At 37.2% G+C, this 24299-nt stretch overlaps 1 protein-coding gene across 1 annotated transcript in view; it reads left to right on the top strand.

The window, feature by feature from the left end:
* The window catches only part of RFX6 (regulatory factor X6), a 51124-nt gene extending 28061 nt beyond the window's left edge, over positions 1–23063 (top strand). Inside the window, exons 7-19 of the mRNA XM_069599175.1 lie at positions 421–528; positions 3990–4067; positions 4185–4298; positions 6388–6437; positions 9055–9214; positions 10362–10506; positions 11818–11927; positions 12873–12990; positions 14408–14530; positions 15335–15541; positions 16953–17465; positions 18725–18937; positions 21511–23063. Of these exons, the coding sequence (XP_069455276.1) occupies positions 421–528; positions 3990–4067; positions 4185–4298; positions 6388–6437; positions 9055–9214; positions 10362–10506; positions 11818–11927; positions 12873–12990; positions 14408–14530; positions 15335–15541; positions 16953–17465; positions 18725–18937; positions 21511–21686 (2115 nt within the window). The 3' untranslated portion in view covers positions 21687–23063. The remainder of the gene's footprint in view (positions 1–420; positions 529–3989; positions 4068–4184; positions 4299–6387; positions 6438–9054; positions 9215–10361; positions 10507–11817; positions 11928–12872; positions 12991–14407; positions 14531–15334; positions 15542–16952; positions 17466–18724; positions 18938–21510) is intronic.
* The last annotated feature ends 1236 nt before the right edge of the window (positions 23064–24299 follow it).

Here is a 24299-nt window from a genome sequence, read left to right as displayed (position 1 = left end):
TTTGGTAATTCATAAGTGAATCTGGCAATTTCTGACCCTTTCATATTAAATTAATTTCAGTAGCCTAAAAGTAGCTCTTTAAAACATATCATTAACTAATGTAAACTTGTGAACTAAAATTTCTAAAAGTTGTGAAAACTGAAAAAGTGTTTAAAACTAAAATCCAAAGTAAAAGAAAAATGCCCCGACTATGAAACTATGTATGATTTGGCAACAGTAATTCTGCTGAAATATCTAGCTTATTCATGTATTTGATCTAATAAACAGTTTACCCAAACCTCCTGACTTGTTATGAGTTGAAAGAGAAAGAAGAATGAAATTTTGTAGGTTTCTATATTGTTAGAATTGTATATTGTAGAATTGTCTGTCATTATCAAATAGCTGATAATGATTTATTTCTTTTCATTTTTAAAATTATAGGGTGGCTTCACTCGTAAATATTCACTTAGCTCAAAAACTGGAACACTTCTTCCAGAATTCCCCAGCGCTCAACACCTTGTGTACCAAGGATGCCTTTCTAAGGACAAGGTATTAATTAAAGATACTTCTCTATTGATTTTCTGATATGTTGGTTCCATATCTCAATTTGCTGGGAATCTCATGGCACTCGTGGGAAACAGAAATCTGCATAATCAAACATAATTGACTGATTTATAGGAGGGACAAATGTTTACTAACATCGATTCAGGACTTTCCAATTAATTATTTACCATCTCCCTGATAGTATATTATCAGAAGGTGGTATAATAAACCTCAAAAGACTAAAGTTTATTTTTTGTTTAAAACTCAGTATCAAGGAAGAAAATCCTAGAATATGCCTATCATATGCAATTTCTTTCATTTTAAGTGTTATTTTCTACTAGCACCATTTCATTTCAGTAATTAGTCATCAACCACTTCTCTAGGACAGAATTTGTTCCTATCACTGAGGCGGAGATACCTTACTCGAAGATTCCAAAGATTCTTCTCAATTATAAAATTTTGTGCTCTGTTGCAAATTTTTTTGAAAGTTAAAGAAGAAACAGTTTCCTGAAATCCAGTTTATAAAATAAACTGCATTGCTTATGTAATAAAATTGAAAGCTAAATGCTCCCCTATTTCTAAACTTCTAGAGACATTTGCTGGGTATCTGCTGGCTGACTAATAGCAGGATCCATTATTGTATCAGAGCATAAAGATTTCTGCCTTCTTTTCAACTAAAGTTCATTGTCTATTAGCATTTGAGAAAATATCTTTCAGAGTATATTTAAGTCAGTTCATAATTTTAAGGTGCAAAGACAGATGAATATGATTAACAGTGTCCAGCTGTATTTAGTAATGGGCATTTGTAGAAACTGGAAATTAAAATGACATGCTGTTAAAAAGGTCTATTCATAGATAAGTAGAGATGCACAGTAACTTCATTCTAATTCATAATAATGACAGACTTATTTTCCCAGTTAGGAACAGGCAAAATATTGAAGGTAGTTCGCAGATCCAGGCAAGCCTCCTAAATAATGTCTACTTCCTACTATGCTCCTCTCCCATCACATTTCTCAATGTCATCACATCATCTTTTAACCTTATGGAAATAATATGATATTATCACTTCAGATTGGAGACACTTCCAGTAAATGTTAACATGTGACAATTTGTGGGGGAACTTGTGGAAATCGGCGGGACCTTGGGGAACACAGTTCTTTGGGGGAGGGTATTGTTGGGTCACCTTTGTGGAGAGGATGGCTCACATGCAAACATATCAAGAAGATGTTTACTGTGTAAATATACCAGGTGAGGAGGGTAGATGGAGAGAGTAACTAAGAAAAAAAGAAGTGAGAAACATGTTCCAGTAGTTTATTTCAGCCTTCTCTAACCTCCAAGGAATTCCTTATCTGTCAACTTGAAAAACTGGTCTGTAGATCATTTCTCACTCAGTATTCAAGATGCTTAAATAAGCTCTGGTTTCTAAATTAATTCCCAGTGGCCCCCATCATGAGCCCCATACTTCCCTTTGTCCTTTGAGGACAGCTGGGCCCTGCCTTTTACCTTCCTAGACAGTAGCCAAGTTCCCCAGGTAACGTGTCAGTTCACAGAAAGAGGGGTGTGGCTGAAGCTGAACACTTTTAAGCACCTACTTTCTTGAGGCAGATACGATGGAGACTGCCTAGTGAGAAGCTGACCCCAGTGAGCGGTGTTGGCTGAAGCTGAGGGACCTGCTTTTTGCCCCCATCAGAGCACACTCAAGACAGACACTACCTCCTCTTTTGCTCACTGACTTTACTAGAGCAAAGACTTGCCTCTAATTCTACCCTCTATAATGTGATGTATGTTCTCAGAAAATTGAGCAAAATTATGTTTATAAAGACTACAAAGTATGCTACAGTGAAAAGTTCTTACCCTAAGACTGTATAACTATTAAATAAGCAAAGTACCAATGATAAGATTTAAAATTTGTGATGCTTTCTGTATGGAAGAAAAAAAAATTGACACAAATAAATGGAAACACTTGTGAAGAAGTTCACTTTTCTTTAGTGGCTTTCAGGGGTCAAAGGGTTAATTTTTGACAACAGTTATTAATTCCTTTCTATCATTCATGCTGTTCTTATCCTCATTTAAAACTATGTCTTGCGGCCCATCTGAAAATTGTTGCTTAAGGTAAAGAGCATATTTCATTTGCATCAGTGGTGACATATCCTGGCAGAGGTGTGTAGTCAGCATACCTCCTTAGAGGTAGATTGGTAATTTTCATGCCATCATTATACAGCTTTACACTAAACCACAAAGATGTCTGATGTCGCTGGGCTGCAGGGATAAAGGTTGAAGAGCAAAGAATTGGAGTAGGACACCCCTGTCACCATCACCGCCCTAGATACTATAAAGATAAAAATAGTTAACCATAGAATTGTATTATGGATTATTCCAGCCACTTTCATGTGTTAATTTATTTAGTCCTCATAACAACCCAATTAGATATTTACTGTTTTTATGTTCTCCATTTTATAGATGAGGAAATTAAAACACATAAATGTTAAGTACTTTGCCCAACATCACATAGCTACTAAGTGGCAGATGAGAGCTACCATTCAAATCCAGGTATCCTGCAGGCAGAGTTCACACCTCTAACATCTAAGCCTGTTCCTCTGTTCACATAGAACACACAACCTGTAACAGATAGCAATATTTCTAGCTTATAAAATAAAAATGTTTTGAACATGGGTGTCCCTAGTTTGCCAAAAGATTAACAAGTTCTAACCCTCTGCAAATTGTAAGATGTTTAAGATTTTCTATCTGCAGATACAAGTATTAGTGTATACATGGAAACAGAGAATTTTTGCAACAGACATTTAATGTTGAAATCTTTTTTGGCCAACGTGTCATTTAATATTATTAGTAATTTGAGGTAATACAGTAAGATCTTATACTTTCCATGAGGAAAATTGTTCCATGTGCATCATGTCTTGTTTTATCTTCTTCAACACCTTATAAGTAATATGTCATTACTACTTGAAGATATAAAGCTTGGGGTCAGAGACAAAGCAACCTGTGCAAAGCAGTGCAGTGGAGCCAACATTCAGTGTTAGCTGACTCCACAACCGAAGCTGGAAACCACTGCTCCGCGCTGCCCAAGCACCTGCTAATAACACTGTGTGAAGAGTTCATGTATGTTAGCATTTTACATTTATTTCTCCAATCAAAGGAGATCTTCTTATTAAGCAGAAAACTACAATGTCGCTTTGACTGATAGTTCCCTAAACAATCACTTTTTTTGTTTTTCTTATCACACTGTCCTGCAACTATCCATTTGCTCACCTTTCTCCCTTCACAAGGCAGTGTGCTCCTTAAAATAAGAATTACGCCTTCACCTTTGTTTCCTCAGCATTGAGCACAGTGCTTGGTACATAACAGGAATTTTAACGATCTGCTTGAATATATGAACAAATGTATGCGTGAACAAAATGAAGGCAGCATTGAAAGGGTGCTTTTGTTAAGATTTTTCTTCCTTGATATAGGTTGATACCCTAATAATGATGTACAAAACTCACTGCCAGTGCATCTTGGACAATGCAATAAATGGAAACTTTGAGGAGGTAAGAGTAACAAAGAACACTTTGCTGACTGTATTATATAAACATTCTTTTCTTGTTTTTCATACAAGTTCATGTTAAGGAAAAATGTTAATGTACGTACTCTTTGCTCTCAACTAGATTCAGCATTTCTTATTACACTTTTGGCAAGGAATGCCTGATCATCTTCTTCCCCTGCTTGAAAACCCAGTTATAATTGACATTTTCTGTGTTTGTGACTCAATTCTTTATAAGGTAAGCTCTTTAGGATGACTTAAATATATATTTCTCATTCCATCTAAACTTTTCAGTGTTTTCAATAAACTTGGTATTTCTAGCTGGAGATACACTATTAATTTTTTTCTGATTAGAAAGCAATCAGCTTAATAGTATGTATGTAATAGTGAATGTATTTTAATGTAAATTTATATTAAGTAAAACAAAAATCAGTTTCTGTTTACAGCTAAGAATGATTCTAAATATGACACACTTCCATAAAAACTTATATAATTTTATTAACTGTCTAAGATGTTTTCAGAATGAATAGTGGCTTTTCCACAGTATCAGAGTTTGGGGAAAAGCAGAATTAAGCACTCTTACAGGACTAATACCTTGAAAAATCTGGAAATCTCTAATGTCAATGCATTAATGATGAATTTTGTTCTTAAGCCAAATAAGAGTCCCTAAGTGTCTACAGAAGGATCAGGAAGGATATCGAATGCAAAGAGGAGATGGTTGGCCACAGAACCAGCCATTCAGCCGGAAAGAGGGTAAAGCTAATTGCCCCAGGAATCTGTTCCCAAGTTAGAGTAGATACAGGTCCAAGCTGAGGGAGAAAACTGTATTACAATTTGGGTATTTTTAATTGAGTCTATCTGCATTAACCTGTTAAATTGTCATAAGGAAAAACAAAAGCTTTCCTTTTAAAACATATTAATAATTTGGGTAAGCAAGAAAACCCAAGCTGGAGCCCTGTTAAGTATTTTGGAGGACAAATCCATCTAAGTTAGTTGCTGCTATTACATTCACAACTTTGCAGAGAAGTGAAGCAGACCCTAAACAGTCCAGAAGCAACTTTGCACATCAAGAACTGGAGGGTGGGCTTGACCTAGGATGAGGGAGCCCGTATTTTCATCCTCTGTTCCAGTCTTCCTTACTGCAGGATAAGAGGATAGAGTAAGTGCTGTATATTCTCTACCTTTAGTTAAAGTTGGAGAAAAACAAAGGAGGGCAAGGATTGTCTCATTTCTCTGGATCAAATTAGAATATCATCATCTAGAGAGAAATGGTTCAGTTTGCACTAAGTGATTATCTGCACTGTTTAAGACATGATCAGGTAATCGGAAAGGTGAAAGCAGGTGGTTCCAAAAGTCAGTATAAGACCTGGGCTCGTACACGCACATTTACCAGCAGCAAGGTAAAGCTGTTCCGACTGTCTTTCAGACCTCCAAAACATATCCATAAAGCGTGGCTTTCCGCATTGCCAAATGGTCTATTTCTTTGCCTTCAGCACAAAAGTCCAGAGTTTAAGTACCTTTCCATACTCAAAGTTTTTCCCACAGTGAGCACTGTAAAGAGAGTAGTGTATTGTAACATGAGCTTTGGCAAGACCTTCATCCCACCTCTAGAGACTGGTCAGCTTTTAGTCCTTAAAGCTGTGCATAATTACCAAGGCCAGTCCACTGGAGGCGAGCATACTGGGCATCTACAATGCTGTCTGGTCTTAGTGTTTTATATACATGGACTACAGGTGAGTGTTGCTAGTCGGCTACAGAGGCCTTTGTGGATGAGTGTTTACTCTCATTTTGAAATATCTTCTGAAGCCCTCTTGGTCCTCGTCCCCAGGCTGGCCCACTCAGTTTATGAGCCAGCCCATGGGATCCATACTGTTCATATCCTATCTGATTTCCCATCTCCTTGATTTATCCGTTTCTCCTGAGCTGGTATCAGTCAGCACTAACTTTTTCTTTCCGCTTGTTCTCATCAAGGTCCTATTCACCATCTCACCCATGTTTAAGGTCCAGTCAGTCTAGCCCTTTCTTTTCAGTGTTCCTTATGTTCTGAAAACTAGCACTCTGTGCTCAGTATATTCATGTCACCTGCTTAACTGGCATTGCAATATTTCTATAGACCCCTCCCCTTGCCTTTTACACACACACAAACACACACACACACACAGCTCACATATACACTCATTTTAGAGATAAAAGTACAACTTTCAGAAATGAGTTAACATATTATTCTCTGGAAAGCTCGGAATAAAAAGTAGCTGACAAAGAGTAAGTGTGTCTCTATAGAAATATTAAGTAAGGTTTTATGCTAACTCTCTTTTGCTGTGATTAAGGTTCTTACAGATGTACTCATTCCTGCCACGATGCAAGAAATGCCTGAAAGGTAGGTTCAGTCAATAAAATATACTTGCTTGTAAAGGGTTTAACCTTATACATTATAATAAAGCAAAACATTCAGTAGAAATTCATTCATTTACCAGTATTATTTTCCTGCTCCTGCCTGTTTGTATTAGCTGAAGAGATGTGCCCCAATCTTTATATTCAAACCTCAGTGAACAAAATTGATGGGACAATCCTGAAATCCCTTTGAGAGCTGCCCAAGTGAAAAATAAATATTTAAGTATAGTTGACCTTTAAGATACTTGAGGAAGTTCTTCAATGGAAACTGGCTAGAGGAAGATAAATGGGATAATTTGTGGAAAATAACCACAATAATAAAAACATAAGGAAAATTGTTTTATATTTATTATACTTTAGTCTTAATTTTGAAAATCAGAAAGGAACATAATGGAATTATTACCTTCTTTTTAATAAAGGAGTAAGATCTCAAATGGAAATGATGCCTGAAGATTTTTCATGAAGTCTTTTCTGATGTAAGAACAAGAGAAACTTGAAACAAAGCCAATTTAAAAAATGATAAATTCTAATAAAGTAATGAAATTTATTTTAGTATTTGGGGATACAAATGTACATAGGCAGGGATAATAGGTTCTCAATAAATACATTATGATTGATAAAACAATCTTTATTTTTTATTTACCTTTTCCTCTAGACTGGTTTGTTTATTTAAATAGTAGTTGGTCTGTCAATAGTTTCTTGTAATTATTGATACATAGTCTTTAAACATCTAATCTGAGCTCTGAATTAGGTAGACAACACTTCTGTGCCACAGCAAAATGGCTATGCTTACATAGTCGGGAAGATCCCCTGGAGAAGGAAATGGCAACCCACTGCAGTACTCTTGCCTGGAGAATCCCATGGAGGGAGGAGCCTGGAGGGCTACAGTCCATGGGGTCGCAAAGAGTCGGACACGACTGAGCGACTTCACTTCACTACACTTCACTTCTGCATAGCAACAGGCATTCAGTCAAGTGCTGTGTGTGCTGTGCTCAGTCGCTAAGTCGTGTCCCATGTGACCGCATGGACTGCAGCCTACTAGGCTCCACGGGATTTTCCCAGCAAGAATACTGGAATGGGTTGCCATTTCGTTTTCCAGGGGATCTTCCTGATCCAGGGATCGAACCCTGCATCTGCTGCACTGGCAGGCAGATCCTTTACCACTGAGCCACCTGGGAAGCCATTCAGCCATGTAACTAACAACTAGTAACAGCTGAATTTTATTAAACATGGTGTGGGAGTTTAATCATACCCAAATTATTTCACTTAATTCCTACAACCAACCTGAAAAGTACTATTTATATATTTATCTCTTAAGTATGCAAGTAGTTTGTATTCATTTAGAAAATGAAAAACATCCATAAGTGCACTTTAAAAAATCCCAGAGGGATGGTATGGGGAGGGAGGTGGGAGGGGGGTTCAGGATTGGGAACACATGTACACCTGTGGCGGATTCATGCTGATGTATGGCAAAACCTATACAATATTGCAAAGTAAAAAATAAATAAATTTTAAAAAAATCACTGATAATCTTAGATTTTTAATGTCAGGTTATTATCTCACAAACTTTTTTCTAAGAATGTTAAAAGATGGAATTATAGTACACATGCTATTGCAGTATACTGTGAAAATCTTCCCATATCAACAAACACAGATGAGCATTTTTTAAATGATTGGATAGACATCTAGCATCTGAAAAATACTATATTTAATCAGTTCCTTTTCACTAAACAATTGGATTTTTTTGAAAAACAACTTGTCACACTATTCCAAACTGTTATGATCCCAAATTCACAAAGAGGAACCTGGGAGTACAAAGAAGTTAATTTATTTGCCAAAATTAGTAGGAAGCAGAACCTAGATTTTAATTGAGGTCTGTTTAACTCCAATTCCTGCTCCCCAAGGTATGCCCCATCCTAAATATATTTAATCAGTTTCATTACGATGTCATATGTAGGTTGTTGACTGACTTATAAATTTTTGTATATTCTCATAGTATATATATACAACCAACATTTGCAACCTCATTTTCTAAATGAGGTCCTATAATTTGTGGTAATTTATTCTATAGTTATATTTGAATTATAGGAATTATTAGGAATTTCAAATATAGGAATCATGTAGAATTATAGGAATATGTTACTAGAAACAAATATTAAATACCTGAAATGCATTGTGATCCCTATGCATGTCTCTCAAGAAGCCAAGATAGGTCCAATCAAGTGCACACTTACCTTTTCCCAGAACTATTTTACAGAAGATGATTGAATTATCAATATTAATAATAAAGTATATCTTTATTGATCACTTTCTGCCTGCCAAGTTTTAACCCAAACACTTTCCATGAATTACTTCATGTAGTTCTCATTATAATCCTGTGACATGAATGCTATTCTTATTCCCATTTAACAGATGAGAAAATTAGAGTTTCAGGAGATTGAGTATTTTGATCAAGATGATAAATGGCAGACCTAGGCTTAGTTCAGTCATGTTCTTAGAATCACAGAATAATGCTACACTTCTATCAACCTGCATTTATTTAATGCATTGTGAACTATTTAGTATTTAATACAGAGTTTTTTGTTCTTTGGGAATTTGTATAGCTTATTAGCAGACATAAGAAATTTTGCTAAGAATTGGGAACAATGGGTTGTTTCATCCTTGGAAAATTTGCCAGAAGCTCTAACTGACAAGAAAATACCTATTGTGAGAAGATTTGTATCATCTCTGAAACGACAAACATCTTTCTTACATCTTGCACAGGTATGTCAGTCAGCCGAGGGTATCTGAGTCACCAAACCAAAACTGAATCATTTGTTAGCAAAGACTGAGGAACTTTAAGAGACTGGGGACAAAGTAGACAACAATTAAATCCAATGTGAGATCCTAGAGTGAATGCTAGAACAGAGAAAGGACATTAGTGGGAAAACTGATAAAATTTGAATTATGTCTATAGTCTAGTTACTAGTATTGTACTCACGTTGGTTTCCTGATTTTGGTAATATACAATGGTAATGTAAAATGATGACATAAGGAAAAGCTGGGTAGAGAGTACATGGAAATACTCTACACTATTTTTTGCAAATATTTTGTAAATTTAAAATTATTTCAAAATAGAAAGTAAAAAGAGAAAAAACCCTTTTTGAATGTAATATAAAATGTAAAGCTCTTATTTGCCACATGAATTCTATTAATAAATAAATCCAATTAATAAAATTAATAGATGGTGGGGAATGAGCCCATCTGATATTTTGAAACCCACAACACACTTTAAGTGAAAGAAGGTGAAGTCGCTCAGTCATGTCCGACTCTTTGTGACCCCATGGACTGTAGCCTACCAGGCTCCTCTGTCCATAGGATTTTCCAGACAAGAGTACTGGAGTGGGGTGCCATTTCCTTCTCCAGAGGATCTTCCCGACCCAGGGATCAAACCCAGGTCTCCCACATTGTAAGCAAGTGCTTTACCATCTGAGCCACCAGGGAAGTCACTTTAAACTACTTCTAATTTAGTTCTCTTAAATAGGAGGAATAAAGTAATTCCTAAATTAGAGGTATGTGTTTGTATATTGTTGAAATATACTTCCCCTCTCCTCAAATGACCCTTTGCTTTATGAAGGTCATCAGCCTCTGAAATTTTGAAAGAGTTAGTTTCAGATAAGAAATATAACATTGTGAAACTCTTTATTTTATGACCATGGATTAAAAAAAAATATTTTCTTATTCCAAAACTAGTTTTCAAACCTTTAACAGAGATGACCACGAGTGTCAGCTACTGCTTTTAGTTTTAAAATAAGAAATGAGTTATTTATGATGCATTTCTCTCAGAGAATTATTTCTCTAGAAGCTAAATTTTTCTTTAGATGGAAGATCAATGACATAATTTAGTATCCTTTTTACTTTCTTTATGCAGATTGCCAGACCAGCTCTCTTTGACCAGCATGTTGTGAATTCTATGGTATCTGATATTGAAAAGGTTGACTTGAATAGCATCGGATCGCAGGCCCTTCTCACCATTTCAGGCAGCACAGACACTGAATCTGATATCTACACTGAATGTAAGCCTTCTCTCTTTATTTAGAGCAGGGTCTCTCAATCTCAGTGCTATCCATGTCTTAGACTGGATAACTGTTTGATGGGGCAGGGCAGGGACCGTCTTGTGTATTGAAGGATGTTTAGCAGCATCCCTGGGCACTATCCCCTACATGCCAGTAGCAACCACCCCAAGTTGTGACAACCAAATATATCTCCAGACATTCCCAAGTGTCCCCTTGGACTACAAAATCATTGAGAAAATCTTGGTTTATAGAAATACTTTTAATTTGAAAAATTGTTCTCTATTTTAAAACAGTTGTACTTACTGATTGTGAAAAACCTGGAAAATATAGAAAATGTTAAGAGGAAAATAAAAGCCATCTATAGTCTCATTGTCTAGAAATAACCCAAATAGGAAAAAACCTAGGAATAATGAAAATGGTTTTGAGTTTCCTTCCAGCTTTATATTACATGCATATGCATTTCCACATGTTTTCCACTCTTGGCATCATATGGGGTACAATGCATATCAAAATAGTATCTCAACGCAATCATGTTTTTCAAAGCAGAAGTGCCCTGCTTAGCTTTGGACAGTCTGACATTTACCAAGCCAGTATATGTGACCACACAACCAAGCCCCATTTCCCAGGGATAACAACCAAGTGTTTTTCCTACCATTTCTCTCTGAAAAGACCAAAAAAATGCAGCCTCCTATAGGCTATAATTCACTGCTCTCTCGGGACAGGCCAACCTTAGTCCTGCTTTCTGTTTCCTAACAAAATTATATTACCCTTTGGGATTCAGTAAACCTCAAACTGTTTAATAAAATGATAGTCCTAAACTGCCCCTTTAACTTTTACATGATAAAAGATTATTCATTTAAGTGGCTCATTTCTGCAGGGCAGAATTTAATTTTTGCTAAAGATAAAGGGTATTTCAGAAAGCAGGAAATCAACAAGTCTAGCCTAGTTCATTCATTAACTTTCAACTAATCCATTGCATTTAATGAAAGCATTGCATTCAAAATGAATTATCATCTCTATTGACAACTTACTCCTCCCTAGTGCATAATATATAAACCTGCATTTCAGTATATACCAAGATATATACACTTGTGACTAAAATTTTGAAAAGTCAAGAACTAAGAATTTTTTGTTAGTTTGCAGGATATGAAATTAATTTCTTTAACACATTTAATTTAATCTACCTGTCTTTCCCTTTTATACTATAAAATTACCAGTTATTCTAGTTTTAGGTTTTATCTTGGGTTCAAAATAGAATACAACATTAGGCTTTCTTTCTTTCTTTTTTTTTTTTTTCTTTTTACATGGTAGATGATTCTATCACAGTGTTTCAAGAACTGAAAGATCTCCTTAAGAAGAATGCCACTGTGGAGGCTTTCATTGAATGGTTGGATACTGTGGTGGAGCAGAGAGTTATTAAGGTATTTTTCAGATATATTCAGAAAATAAGATTTTGTTAATAGCAAATGCTAAACTGGCTGTAATTTCTTGAGTGGTGGGGAGTGGTGATAGGATATGTGTAATAATGCTTTGAAAAGCTTTTGAAACCTTACCAATAAGGTAAGTCAAATATCGAGATTAGAAATATGGCAGCTTTGAGAGCATTGGACATGAATTGGATTTTATTTATTGTTTTCCGACAGGCTATAAGACACTGTGCTTTCGCTATCAGTCAATAAGTTTACAACTGAGTAACATCAGTAGTGAAAGATGAACTTAAAACTGGAAAGATCTGGCCCTTTTCTTAAAAAGCATGTTTTCATAAAAGGTGACAGAAGATATAGTTTTAAGTAATTTGCATTTTTTAATTCCAGGAGCTCAGTATTTTGTGTTTTGTATGTGGTTTCTTCAGCTCGTTCAGTTAACCTTCAAGTCATCCATCACACAAGGCCATAAGAACAAATATATCCATCACCAATTGGTGTTAGCCATTCCATATCAAGGAAACTAGTTATAGTGAGGAACTTTTTTTTCTCCTGGAAGGAAAACAGATTACCATTCAGGACCAGAGAAGTCAGTTAATCATTCACAGAAATATATAACCCTTTCTTCATACTTCGCTTCTGCTCTTCTTAAAGCTCTGTCAAAGGAAAATTGAGAGAAAATATTTTGTAAATTATTTAATTTTGTTGTCCAATTCTGTTAGGTAACAAAACCATACACAATAAAGATCTATGAACCTGAGAAATGACAGCAAAGACAGATGGAAATTAAATCCCTGGACAGATCATTTTATTTGATGAAATAAAAGGCATGCTGTGCCATCTGTCCATCTGTCAGTTTATCTACCTCTTGATCTTATGTACAAAGCATTTAATGATGAGATAAGAGATTTTATAGTTTGGTTTTTGTTGCTTTACTTTTAGACCAGCAAGCAAAATGGGAGATCATTAAAGAAGAGGGCTCAAGACTTCCTGCTGAAGTGGAGCTTTTTTGGTGCTCGAGTAATGCATAATCTCACCTTGAACAATGCGCCCAGTTTTGGTATCTTATGTGCTTTATAAAACTCTTCTTAGATGAATTATATCATTCATTCCTCACATTTCCTATCAATTATTAAACGCCTGGCTCTGTCACTTCTCCAATCTGACTATTAAACCAGTAGACAATGATTGTTATTAGCCTGGGTATTAGAGTCAGACAACTTGCAGAGTTAAATCCTTACACTGCTTTTCTTTGAGTTTGCTTTTACCCAAGCTAACCTGCCTATTGTAGAAATGGGAGAATACTTCTTTCATTGGGTTACCTGGGCAATTGAGTGAGGTGATATATATAAAAATACATTCCCAGCAACTGGTATACACAGTAAACAGCAGCTATAACCATTACATTCCATCAGTGCTTGGATAAATTTCCTTTGTTAAACAAGCAAATAAACAATAATCCATACATTACTTTTCAAAGGTACTATTCATTACAGTATGGTAATGAATCTTTTCCAGGAACCCACAAAGCTGTATTCCAAGAGTCAAAGAGGTGATTAAAAGACATGCTGTCATGTTTCCTGACCCATATGACTTATGAAAAAATTGAGTCAAGTTATCTTATTTAAAAGTTGAATACCTTCTTTTCCCTAAAATTTCTCAGATTCTTTGTTGGTAGTTATAAGGCTATCTATACTTCGTAACTGCATTTTGCAAAATCTTTACATTATAAAATAGGTTACAGTTAAGTAAATTGTCTTCATTTAATTTCTAACAGAATTAGATTGAACTAATGAACTTGTATTGAGGCATGAACAAAACATATTGTCTATTATCTGAAAAGTGCTGCTTATGCTTAAGGTTTCTTAAATTATATAATACTTAATCCTGACTTTATTATGAAAAAAGACTCATTGGGAAATCTGTTGAATAAAAGAAGTTTAAGGTTTTCCAGGATATCTTCCACATGAAAATTACTCTTTTTCTTTTTTTTTTAATGAAAGAACATTTTTGTTTCAGGAGAAACAGACATCTTCTCACTTGATACTTTTTTCAGACCATGTTGGCTATTGTCTAATTATTTAGTCCAAAGTAAACAGAAATAGAGGAGAGTAGAGCTCATTCTACCTGGGTTAAAGCTTATCACACTCCAATGTATGCCCTCTTAAAGCATAAAGCATGTCTCACTTTCATCCGTATTTTCCTTTGATGTAATTAGTGGCCAAAGAGCTGGCAGGACAGCACACACAGGGAGCTGGGCAGGCGGTTCACAAAAAGATTAGAGACCCAAGTTAAGCATGTTGGTCTTAGCAGGTCATTTAAAGTCCAACAAGTATTTGTTTATTTCAGTTGCTCCTTGTAAAGTGCTGCGAGATGGTCACAAAGATAACTTGACGTCTCTCTTTTTTCTTTCCTTCTCTTTCTTTCCCTTATTTCATCTCGCAATGCCCTCTCCTCATTCCTCATCCATAAACAAGGTTCTTTCCATTTGATCCGAATGCTTCTTGATGAATACATTCTGCTCGCCATGGAGACCCAGTTTAATAATGACAAAGAGCAGGAGTTACAGAATTTATTGGACAAGTATATGAAGAATTCAGGTAATTTAAAATGTACATCTTATTTTGCATCTTTCTTTGTTGAAACCTAATTTCAGGAATTTGTAAGCACACCTGTTAAGTGGACTGATAGTAGACGCAGATTTTTCCCCATCAAACTGTCACTGATAGAGGATACTAACACTAAGAGAGCCCTATTTCTTCTTTCCTCCATTGGTACACAGAGTAGTCAAGTAGTCAACTGGAAACTCTGAAGAATAAAATTGATATTAACTTCCGAGAACTTAGATAAAATTGGAGAAATGAACACAAAAATAACTATAATTCAAGATAACATGTCTTATAAATTGTGCAGAGATGAGTTCTATGGGAATTTAGAGAGGGAAGGAAACTCATCTATTTGGCATGTGATGATTGCATTTGGAAGGCTATTCACTACAGAGTGGATTATTTAGTGCCCCTAAGAAAACATCTGGATGGCTGGATGGCATCACCGATGCAGCAGACATGAAATTGAGCAAACTTTGGGGGATGGTGAGGGACAGCAAGGCCTGGCATGCTGCAGTCCATGGGGTCACAAAGAGTTGGACATGACTGGGCTACTGAACAAAAGCAACAAGAAAATATCTACACCCACAAGTATATGGTTAGCAAAGCCCAGCACCTCTGCCAAGACCAAAGGTCTGCCTGTCTTATTTCCCATGGAGAACATTTCTCAAAAATTTCCAGATTTATGACACAGCCCTGGAACATTTATAGTTTGTTTGTTTTGTTTTTCACTTGGGCTTATCTACTAGGAATGTGGCAATGATGTTAGCTTTCCTATTTTAAAAAAAAACTTTCCAGATGCAAGTAAAGCTGCCTTCACTGCTTCTCCAAGTTCATGCTTTCTGGCCAACCGTAATAAAGGAAGCACTGTTCCCAGCGATACTGTGAAGAATGAAAGCCTTGTGGAGACAACGTATCTTCCTCTGCCATCTAGTCAACCTGGAGGCTTAACCTCCGCTCTGCACCCGTTCCCTGCTGGGAATACAGACAGCATGCCGCTTCCAGGTAGGCTGTGAGACAACCAAGAACATCACTCAGGCTTCAGTATGTCTCACAGGAACCTATTCCTTTGTTTTCTTAAAGCTAATAACCTCCAGGTATTCCAAGAATAAAAAGGCTTATCTCCGATGACTTCTAATAAACCTTTATAATATTTTTGTGATTTTCAACAGTTGTCATTCATATTTTTATCAACACCATTTTAAAGACAGACATCACACTCTAACATACTCTTCTAGTTATATTAGAAGTCCAAATACTTGGTTATTTTCACTTGGTGGAAGAAAGAAATTAGATGAGGTGTCCACGGAATCCTTAAGATGCTTTGAAAGTCAAAAAATATGAGCTACTTACTTATTTATGGATTTTGAGGAGACTTTATTTGTCCACCATTATAAAATAGATTCAGGGGACCTGCAACTAAGACCTGATGCAGCCAAATAAATTAAAAAAGTTTTTTTTTAAAGATTCAGCTAGTTTAGGATAACCGTCACAAAAATTTTTCCCTTTGGGCTATGTTTCCCTGTTGGTCTGAATGTTTATGGCTTAAACTAGCTACTAGATAATACTTTAAATCCACTTATTGCCTTATGTCTTCCTTGAAATCATATATACCTTATTTGTTGGACACACAGAAATTTAACCCTGGAAGGGCCTTATAGTTCAGGGGCCTAATTCCAACAATGGAAAGCTAGAGGCCCAGGGATTTGGTAGCTTTCATAGCTCACTGCTTATCAGTGGGGTTTGCATGGAGTTTTGAATTGGCTGCTTTGAAGCCATGGTCTTTTTGACATTATTGCATTTTTCTTTCACACTATACATTGGCTTCCCAGGTGACACTAGTGGTAAAGACCCTGCCTGCCAGTGCAGGAGAGAGTTGCAGTTTCAATCCCTGGATTAGGAAGATCCCCTGGAGGAGGGCACGGCAATCCACTTCAGTATTCTTGCCTGGAGAATATCATGGACAGAGGAGCCTGGTGGGCTATAGTCCATAGGGTCACAAAGAGTTGGACATGACTGAAGCGATGGGATGTACAATGTCCCTTCTATACATCAAACCATTTAGCATTCAGTGTGTTTTTTTAATTACAGAGAAAGGTAAACAGCAGACCCTTTGCCCTTCCCAAGCTTGAGCTCTAATCATCTTTATACAGATGGAAGGATGAAGCCATCTCAGGCTCTTCTCCATGGTCAGTAACTCCAAAAGTTGTCACTATTGTGAAATACATACGTGTTACAATGATATTTTTAAGCCTAGAGTTTTGTTGTTTCCCCAGTCCTGTTATTTTTGGAGGTTAGAAATGATCCAAGTTGGGAAAAAAGATATATTAATAAATCTTTTGCATAATTTTAAATGTTGTGAGCCCAATCTGTTCTTAATGTGCCACTACTGAATGCTCTGGTAACTTTTTTCCAGGTCAAATGGAGCTTTCCCAGAGTTCTGGTCATCTGATGACACCACCTATTTCTCCAGCTATGGCGAGCCGAGGAAGCGTCATTAACCAGGGGCCAATGGCAGGGAGACCCCCGAGTGTGGGCCCAGTACTGTCAGCCCCATCACACTGCTCAGCATACTCAGAGCCTATTTATCCGACTTTCCCTCAAGCCAGCCATGACTTCTATGGGACCAACTCTAACTATCAGACTGTGTTTAGGACACAGCCTCACACCCCATCAGGACTCTATCCTCATCGCCCAGAACATGGTCGATGCATGGTCTGGAGTGACCAGCAGCTTTCTAGAGACTTCTTCAGTGGCAGCTGTGCTGGGTCCCCATATAATTCTCGGCCACCTTCCAGCTATGGACCATCCCCACATGGCCAAGATCCACATAGCCTGCAGTTTTTAAATACAGGAAGCTTCAATTTCTTGAGCAATGCAGGGCCTGCCAGCTGCCAAGGAGCAACACTGCCTCCTAATTCACCTAATGGTATTGAAATTTTTAAAGAATTTTTCCTTTCCTGAGATGGCAGTTAGGCAAAACCAGACATTGTGTGGTGAACAGCACATCATCCTGTGTAGAACTTTCTCAAGATCATGGAATCTTAGACATTTGGAGCTAATTTCAGCCATGTACAAGCATGTCCTTGGGCTTCCTGGGTAGCTCAGCTGATAAAGAATCCACCTGCAATGCAGGAGACCCCAGTTCTTTTCCTGAGTCAGGAAGTTCCCCTGGAGAAGGGATAGGCTACCCACTCCAGTATTCTTGAGCTTCCCTGGTGACTCAGATGGTAAAGAATCTGCCTGCAATGCAGGAGATCTGGGTTTGATCCCTGGGTTGGGAATATCCCCTGGAAGAGGGCATGGCAACTCACTCCAGTATTCTTGCCTGGAGAATCCCCATGGACAGAGAGAGGAGCCTGGCAGGGTACAGTCTATGGGGTCACAAAGAGCCAGACACGACTGAGTGAGTAAGCACAGCACAACACAAACATATCCCTAATTCTTGTGGCTTTATTACAGTTGTCCTTCTAAATGCCACACAGGGTGAAAACATTGTCAAACCATATGCTGTGTCCTTTGAAGATATCTTTAGTGAATAATGTTTCTTCCAGAGAACTAGCAGCAGATCTTAAAGATTAGGACCTAGACAGTGCTTCCTGTTAGGCTGGTAAAACACGTAAAGCTACTGAATTGAAAAGCTCTGTGGACTTATTCAGCCACCAAAGTGGCTGCTCTGTTGCTCCTCTCCTCAGCAAAGACCAGTCCTCCTCCCAGAAACATCAGTCTGTAAATAAAACTGGTACTTGATAAGTAATCTTTGTGAAAGGCTAATAGTGATTTTTTCTTCATAGGCATCATAAGATCTTATTAATTTAGAGAAGGGAAATATGAGAGAGGTGTAGTCTTATATCTCAAAATTAATAATATGATAACTTCTACATATTTTAAAAACAAAAAACAAGTGAACCATATCCATGGGTTTGGGTGGACTCCGGGAGTTGGTGATGGACATGGAGGCCTGGCCTCCATGGGGTCGCAAAGAGTCGGACACGACTGAGTGACTGAACTGAACTGAACTATATCCATATATAAGCACATCCAACTGTATTGTAAATGTTGATGTTAATGTAGTATTTACAGTAGGGTATCCTGAGGGATCTCTCCTATTACCTTGTTCTTTCATTTCTCTTCCTGAATATTATTTGTGATAAGTTAACTTTACTTTCTCAACACTTTCTGTCATAGGGTACTATGGGAGCAACGTCAACTACCCAGAGTCTCATAGACTTGGATCGATGGTGAATCAGCACGTTTCCGTCATCAGCAGTGTTCGCTCCCTGCCTCCATATGGTGACATTCATGATCCGCTCAACATTTTAGATGATGGTAGCAGAAAGCAGACCAGCTCATTTTATGCAGACACACCACCTTCGGTTGCATGTCGAGCTCCTGTAGTAGGTAAATTATATTAATAGTTTTTGAAAATATTTTAAAAATGTTGTTAACCTCAGGTATACAATATTAACTGGGCACTCATGTTCCCACCTTTGTTTTATCAGTTTAGATCTGAAGTTATATTTTTTAATCTGTTAGGAACAATCTTACCATTTTTCAATTTATATGTTATTCTTTCCAAAAAGAATCTCTGGCATCTAATTTGTATGAAAATATTTCATATAACCTATATAAACTGTAAGGGCAATAATGATATCTTTTTCTCACTTTCTCTTATTCACCATTGGAAGCAGGACCAGTGACAAGAGCTGTCTTTGGACACCATAATCTCTATCAGTATCATAAAACCACTCCAGGTTTTTAAAAATGGTGACTTGTGAGGAAGGTTACTCTCACTTTCTCATTTGTACATAAAATTTGTACATAAAATGTGATTGTAGAAAATGTTGTTTTCTTAGTCTATAATGTACATTTTAAGTAAAAATGAGCAAAACTGTATGTTTGCCATGAAGTCCCCTAGCATCTTATTCCAACAAAGTTGCTGTCCCTGAGAAAATACCACAACTTGTACTAGATGATTCGCCAGCCCCCAGCAAAGTGTCTGCCACATAGTAGGATCGCCATATAGCAGTGAATTGAAAAAAGGGAACAGAAAAAAAGGCATAGATTTAGTCTCTAAACCGCTAATAATGTAACACAGGCAAAGTATATATCCATGTAAGTATCAGGGCAGGTGCAGTGTTAGTGTTTATATAAGATGATTGAAATCTTCCAGCGGAATTGATTTCAGATTAGCGTTAAGTAGAGGGTATCAACACCCAAGCAGAGCATAAGGGAAAACTGAATAAAGTCCATTCTCCTTTCTCAGTGTGTTTTTCCAATAATCCAATAGGAAGCACTTCGTCCCTTCCTATGACCATTACAGATGCTCCCTGAGCAGAGTCTGCCAGCTCATCTCATGCTGTCTGCATATGGTCGTTGCTTCTGTGTTACTCTAATGAAGCAGAAAATTCCACTTCAGGAAGTTTCCTTGCTGTGAGACTAAAATGTACCGTGTTGCTGTTGTTACTATTAGTTCTGTTTACTTATAGAGATAGTAGACACCTTGATGGAACATAGTTTGGATATAGGAGAGACTCTAAGCTTTAGTTGTCTGAGCTGGCTTATAAGTGAATTGCAAAGAAGACTTCAAGGTGAAAAGAGGGAATAGAGTAAGCTGAGTGAGTACCACAAGGAGTGTGTGTGTGTGTGTGCTCAGTTGCTCAGTCGTGTCCGACTCTTTGTGACCCCATGAACTGTAGCCTACCAGGCTCCTCTGTCCATGGTATTTTCCAGGCAAGAGTACTAGAGAGGGTTGCCATTTCCTTCTCCAGGAGATCTTCCCCACCAAGGGATTGAACCTGAGTCTCCTGCGCTGGCAGGCAGTTTCTTTACCACTGAACCACCTGGGAAGCACCACAAGGGGAGTTAGGACCTATAAGTAAATGTCCTTAGTTATGAACCTGCTTTTTAGTGACAGAGATGATGGTACTTAGAAAAAGAAGAAAAGCAGTACTAAGAAAGCAGCAACCAAAAATGCAGGAAATGTAGTGCCTAGTGAGCCAATTAGTGAACAATTTTGAGGACCTACTGTGATGTGCCAGTCCTCATTTTAGGAGGGCAGTTATGGCAGTGATCAGGTCAGAGTTCCTGCTTGTAAGAAGTCTGCAAAGATCAAGCAATGCAAATATTTTTAAAATGCATTTAAAAAGATAATTTCAGATACTCTCAGGTCAATTAAATACTATGGTAAAATGACAGACAGTAATGGATGAGCTGCTTTAGCTAAAATAGTTGGGAAAGGAATCCTGAGGCAGAAACATTTGAGTTGAAAGCTGAATGATAAGGAGGAGGTAATGTGAAGATCTGATGGTGCAAGTTCTAGGCAGAAGGAATGGCAAGTTGCATAGCCTCTGAAATGAGAATTCTTTGGCTTCAATGGGTAGAAAGAAGGCTCATGTGTTTTGAGCATGGTGAATGAAGAGAGGGGAGTAAAATAAATCAGAAGACAGAGGCCAGTTCACCTAGGGTATTATGAACCAGGGCAAGGAGCTTGGATTTTGTTCTAAGGGTAATGGAAAGTCATTGTAGCATTTGAGAAGAGGGACAATTTGATGTCTACTTCAGCAAGATTATCCTAGCCACTCTCTACAGGGTGAAAAGTGAAGCAAACAAAGGAGAGAGTCCTGAGACTAGTTAGGAGGCCTCTGTGTTAGTCCAGGTAAAGAGAAGATGGTGGTTTGAACACCAATTGTGGAGATGCAGATGGAAAGAGGAAGTAGAGTGGGGGTATATTTTGGTGATAAAGTTGTCTGAATTTACGTTTGAAATTGAGTTTTCTTTGTGAAATATGTTGAAGAAGGAAAATGCAAAGGGGGAAATGAAGATAAGAATTGCTCTGAGAAACCATACACACTCAACTTTAGTACAAAGATATATGCTAAATGCACAAGTAAGTATGCAGGCTTAAAGTGAGTGGCACAGAAAAAAGAAAATGTCAGTCTTTTTTCAATTGCTAATTATATTTTCCCTTACAGCATCCAGCCTGCAAACCCCAATTCCTTCCTCCTCCTCCCAGTGTATGTATGGAACTTCCAATCAATATCCAGCTCAAGAACCCCTGGACTCCCATGGAGCAAATGGAAGAGAAATGGTATCCTCTCTACCACCAATCAACACTGTGTTCATGGGAACAGCAGCTGGAGGCACTTAAAGCAATAGTGTCGGGTGGGGTTTGAAACTAAAAAATCTCTGCCATTCAAATCCTATCTACTCAGACTGCCATCAGAGAAAGAAAATGGACTATGCAGTGGCAGGATATTGTTTTTCAGGTCACTGGCATAAAGCTATGGACAACTCCATAGTGAATGGAAATACTTGCAGAATTTGCCTTGCAAACAATTTGTTTAGAATGTATGTGGTCCCATTATTAATCATGCATCAAACATTATCAAATGAACCAATGGAGGTTTGAAGACCCAGACATTTCAACTATGAAGATATAATATTTCTCTTCTTAATTTATTGAAAATCTGTGTGCTGTTTCATTTTTGGTTTTTTAAAAAGAGAAACATTTATTTAATGCTTTTAAAATACTTTTAATTTATTAGGATCGCAGAATCATTGTTTACTATCCCTTATTTGACAACCGTCAAATGTGTATGGCTACCTCCTATGGAAATGTTTACAGGATCAAGACTTAGTTCAATTCAGCCTCAACCAAAGATGCTTGACTTTCAATTGCTGTGCATTAGTATGATGATTTCTGTTACATAGCAGTATTCCAATTCTATGTAACCGAATGGAGATTACAAATGCTTTCCTTCTTTATTTAAAAAAGATAGGAAGAAATAAAGTATGGAAATATTTTTAAAGGCTTGGTTGCTCTCAGGGCTGGTACTGTTTCTAAAGAATTCTTAGGATTGGCAGGCAAAGTGCCTTGGTATATCAAATTAAAAACAGTAATTCTAGAATATTTGCATATCATATCCATGCATATAAATACAAAGAAATTGTGACTTGTAGACTGTTTCAACTTCTACAGATATGGAAGCAGTCTTTAACTGAGTACTTTGCTTAGAAACTGAGAGTGAATGAGTATTTAAGCATCATCTAGATGCAAAAACCAACACAGAAATGAAGGATTCATTAAGTATAAACCAATGCAATTTGATACACCATTCATCTAGCTGTATCTTTTCATACGTTTTAACTGAAAAAGTCTGTTGTTAAGACTTGTGGCCTATAGTAATGCGAAACTTCTATCAACTTTACAGGTTTTTCCTATAATCTTATGACAGGTGTTCTATTATTTTTATTAAGCAGAGGGTTATACTCTAAGTCCTGGGTACATCATTATAAAAGGATCTGTAAGCCCTAAACACCCATTTTACATCATGATGTAATTTGGTAAAGACCAACTGTGGAATTGTTTTCAGCAAGCAATAAACAATTTTATTATCTGTGGACTTGTTGGAGTGTTGCTACCATTTGCTAGTATGTAGTTATGAGCTAGTTAATTAGCAGAAATATTTTGCAACAATAACAAATCATGAGAAATCTAAGTGTCCTATTGTTTGCTATGGTAATATCATGAGTACAAAGGAAATGAAATTAATAAGGGCTTGGATTGAAGGAGAAAACAAAACAGCTTTAAGAAGTATTTGGCCATGAATATTAAAACTTAAAACCAAATTTCCACTGTATAGTAATTAAATATATATTCAGCATGTTTTATGTCAGACACAATGAAAATACAAAGATGAAAAAGACAGTGCCAATATCTTTAGTAAGTTCTGATGTAATGAGAAAGGAAAGATAAGTAAAATCTCAACTGAAGATTTTTGATTAAAAAGCAAGGTGGGGAAACAGTGTTTAGGGAACATCTAGCCTACTGAAGAGGAACTAAAAAGCCTCCTGATGAAAGTGAAAGAGGAGAGTGAAAAAGCTGGCTTAAAGCTCAACATTCAGAAAACTAAGATCATGGCATCTGGTCCCATCATTTCACGGGAAATAGATGGGTAAACAATGGAAACAGTGTCAGACTTTATTTTGGGGGGCTCCAAAATCACTGCAGATGGTGACTCCAGCCATGAAATGAAAAGATACTTACTCCTTGTAAGGAAATTTATGACCAACCTAGATAGCATATTCAAAAGCAGAGATATTACTTTGCCAACAAAGGTCCATCTAGTCAAGGCTGTGGTTTTTCCAGTGGTCATGTATGGATGTGAGAGTAGGACTGTGAAGAAAGCTGAGCACCAAAGAATTGATGCTTTTGAACTGTGGTGTTGGAGAAGACTCTTGAGAGTCCCTTGGACTGCAAGGAGATCCAACCAGTCCATTCTCAAGGAGATCAGCCCCGGGATTTCTTTGAAAGGAATGATGCTGAAGCTGAAACTCCAATACTTTGGCCACCTCACCTCATGCGAAGAGTTGACTCATTGGAAAAGACTCTGATGCTGAGAGGGATTAGGGGCAGGAGGAGACGGGGAAGACAGAGGATGAGATGGCTGGATGGCATCACTGACTTGATGGACGTGAGTTTGAGTGAAGTCCGGGAGTTGGTGATGGACAGGGAGGTCTGGCGTGCTGCGATTCATGGGGTCACAAAGAGTCGGACACAACTGAGCGACTGAACTGAACTGAACTATATCCTTCATGGATCTAAAGTTTGGCTGTTTTCTACACAAAATGCCTTAAGCAGCCAAACTTTAGATCCATGAAGGAACTAATTTTAATGTAGTTAACTAATTTTAATATAGTTATGAGAATCTTGCCTAGATTTTTGTGTTTCTGAAAGTAAATTATTCTTGAAAACCTGTTA

This window comes from Ovis canadensis, chromosome 8, assembly GCF_042477335.2.
Source record: "Ovis canadensis isolate MfBH-ARS-UI-01 breed Bighorn chromosome 8, ARS-UI_OviCan_v2, whole genome shotgun sequence".
In the NCBI taxonomy this organism is placed as follows: Eukaryota; Metazoa; Chordata; class Mammalia; order Artiodactyla; family Bovidae; genus Ovis; species Ovis canadensis.
The sequence above is the reverse complement of the archived record's forward strand: the minus strand, read 5'-3'. Positions and strand labels throughout refer to the sequence as shown.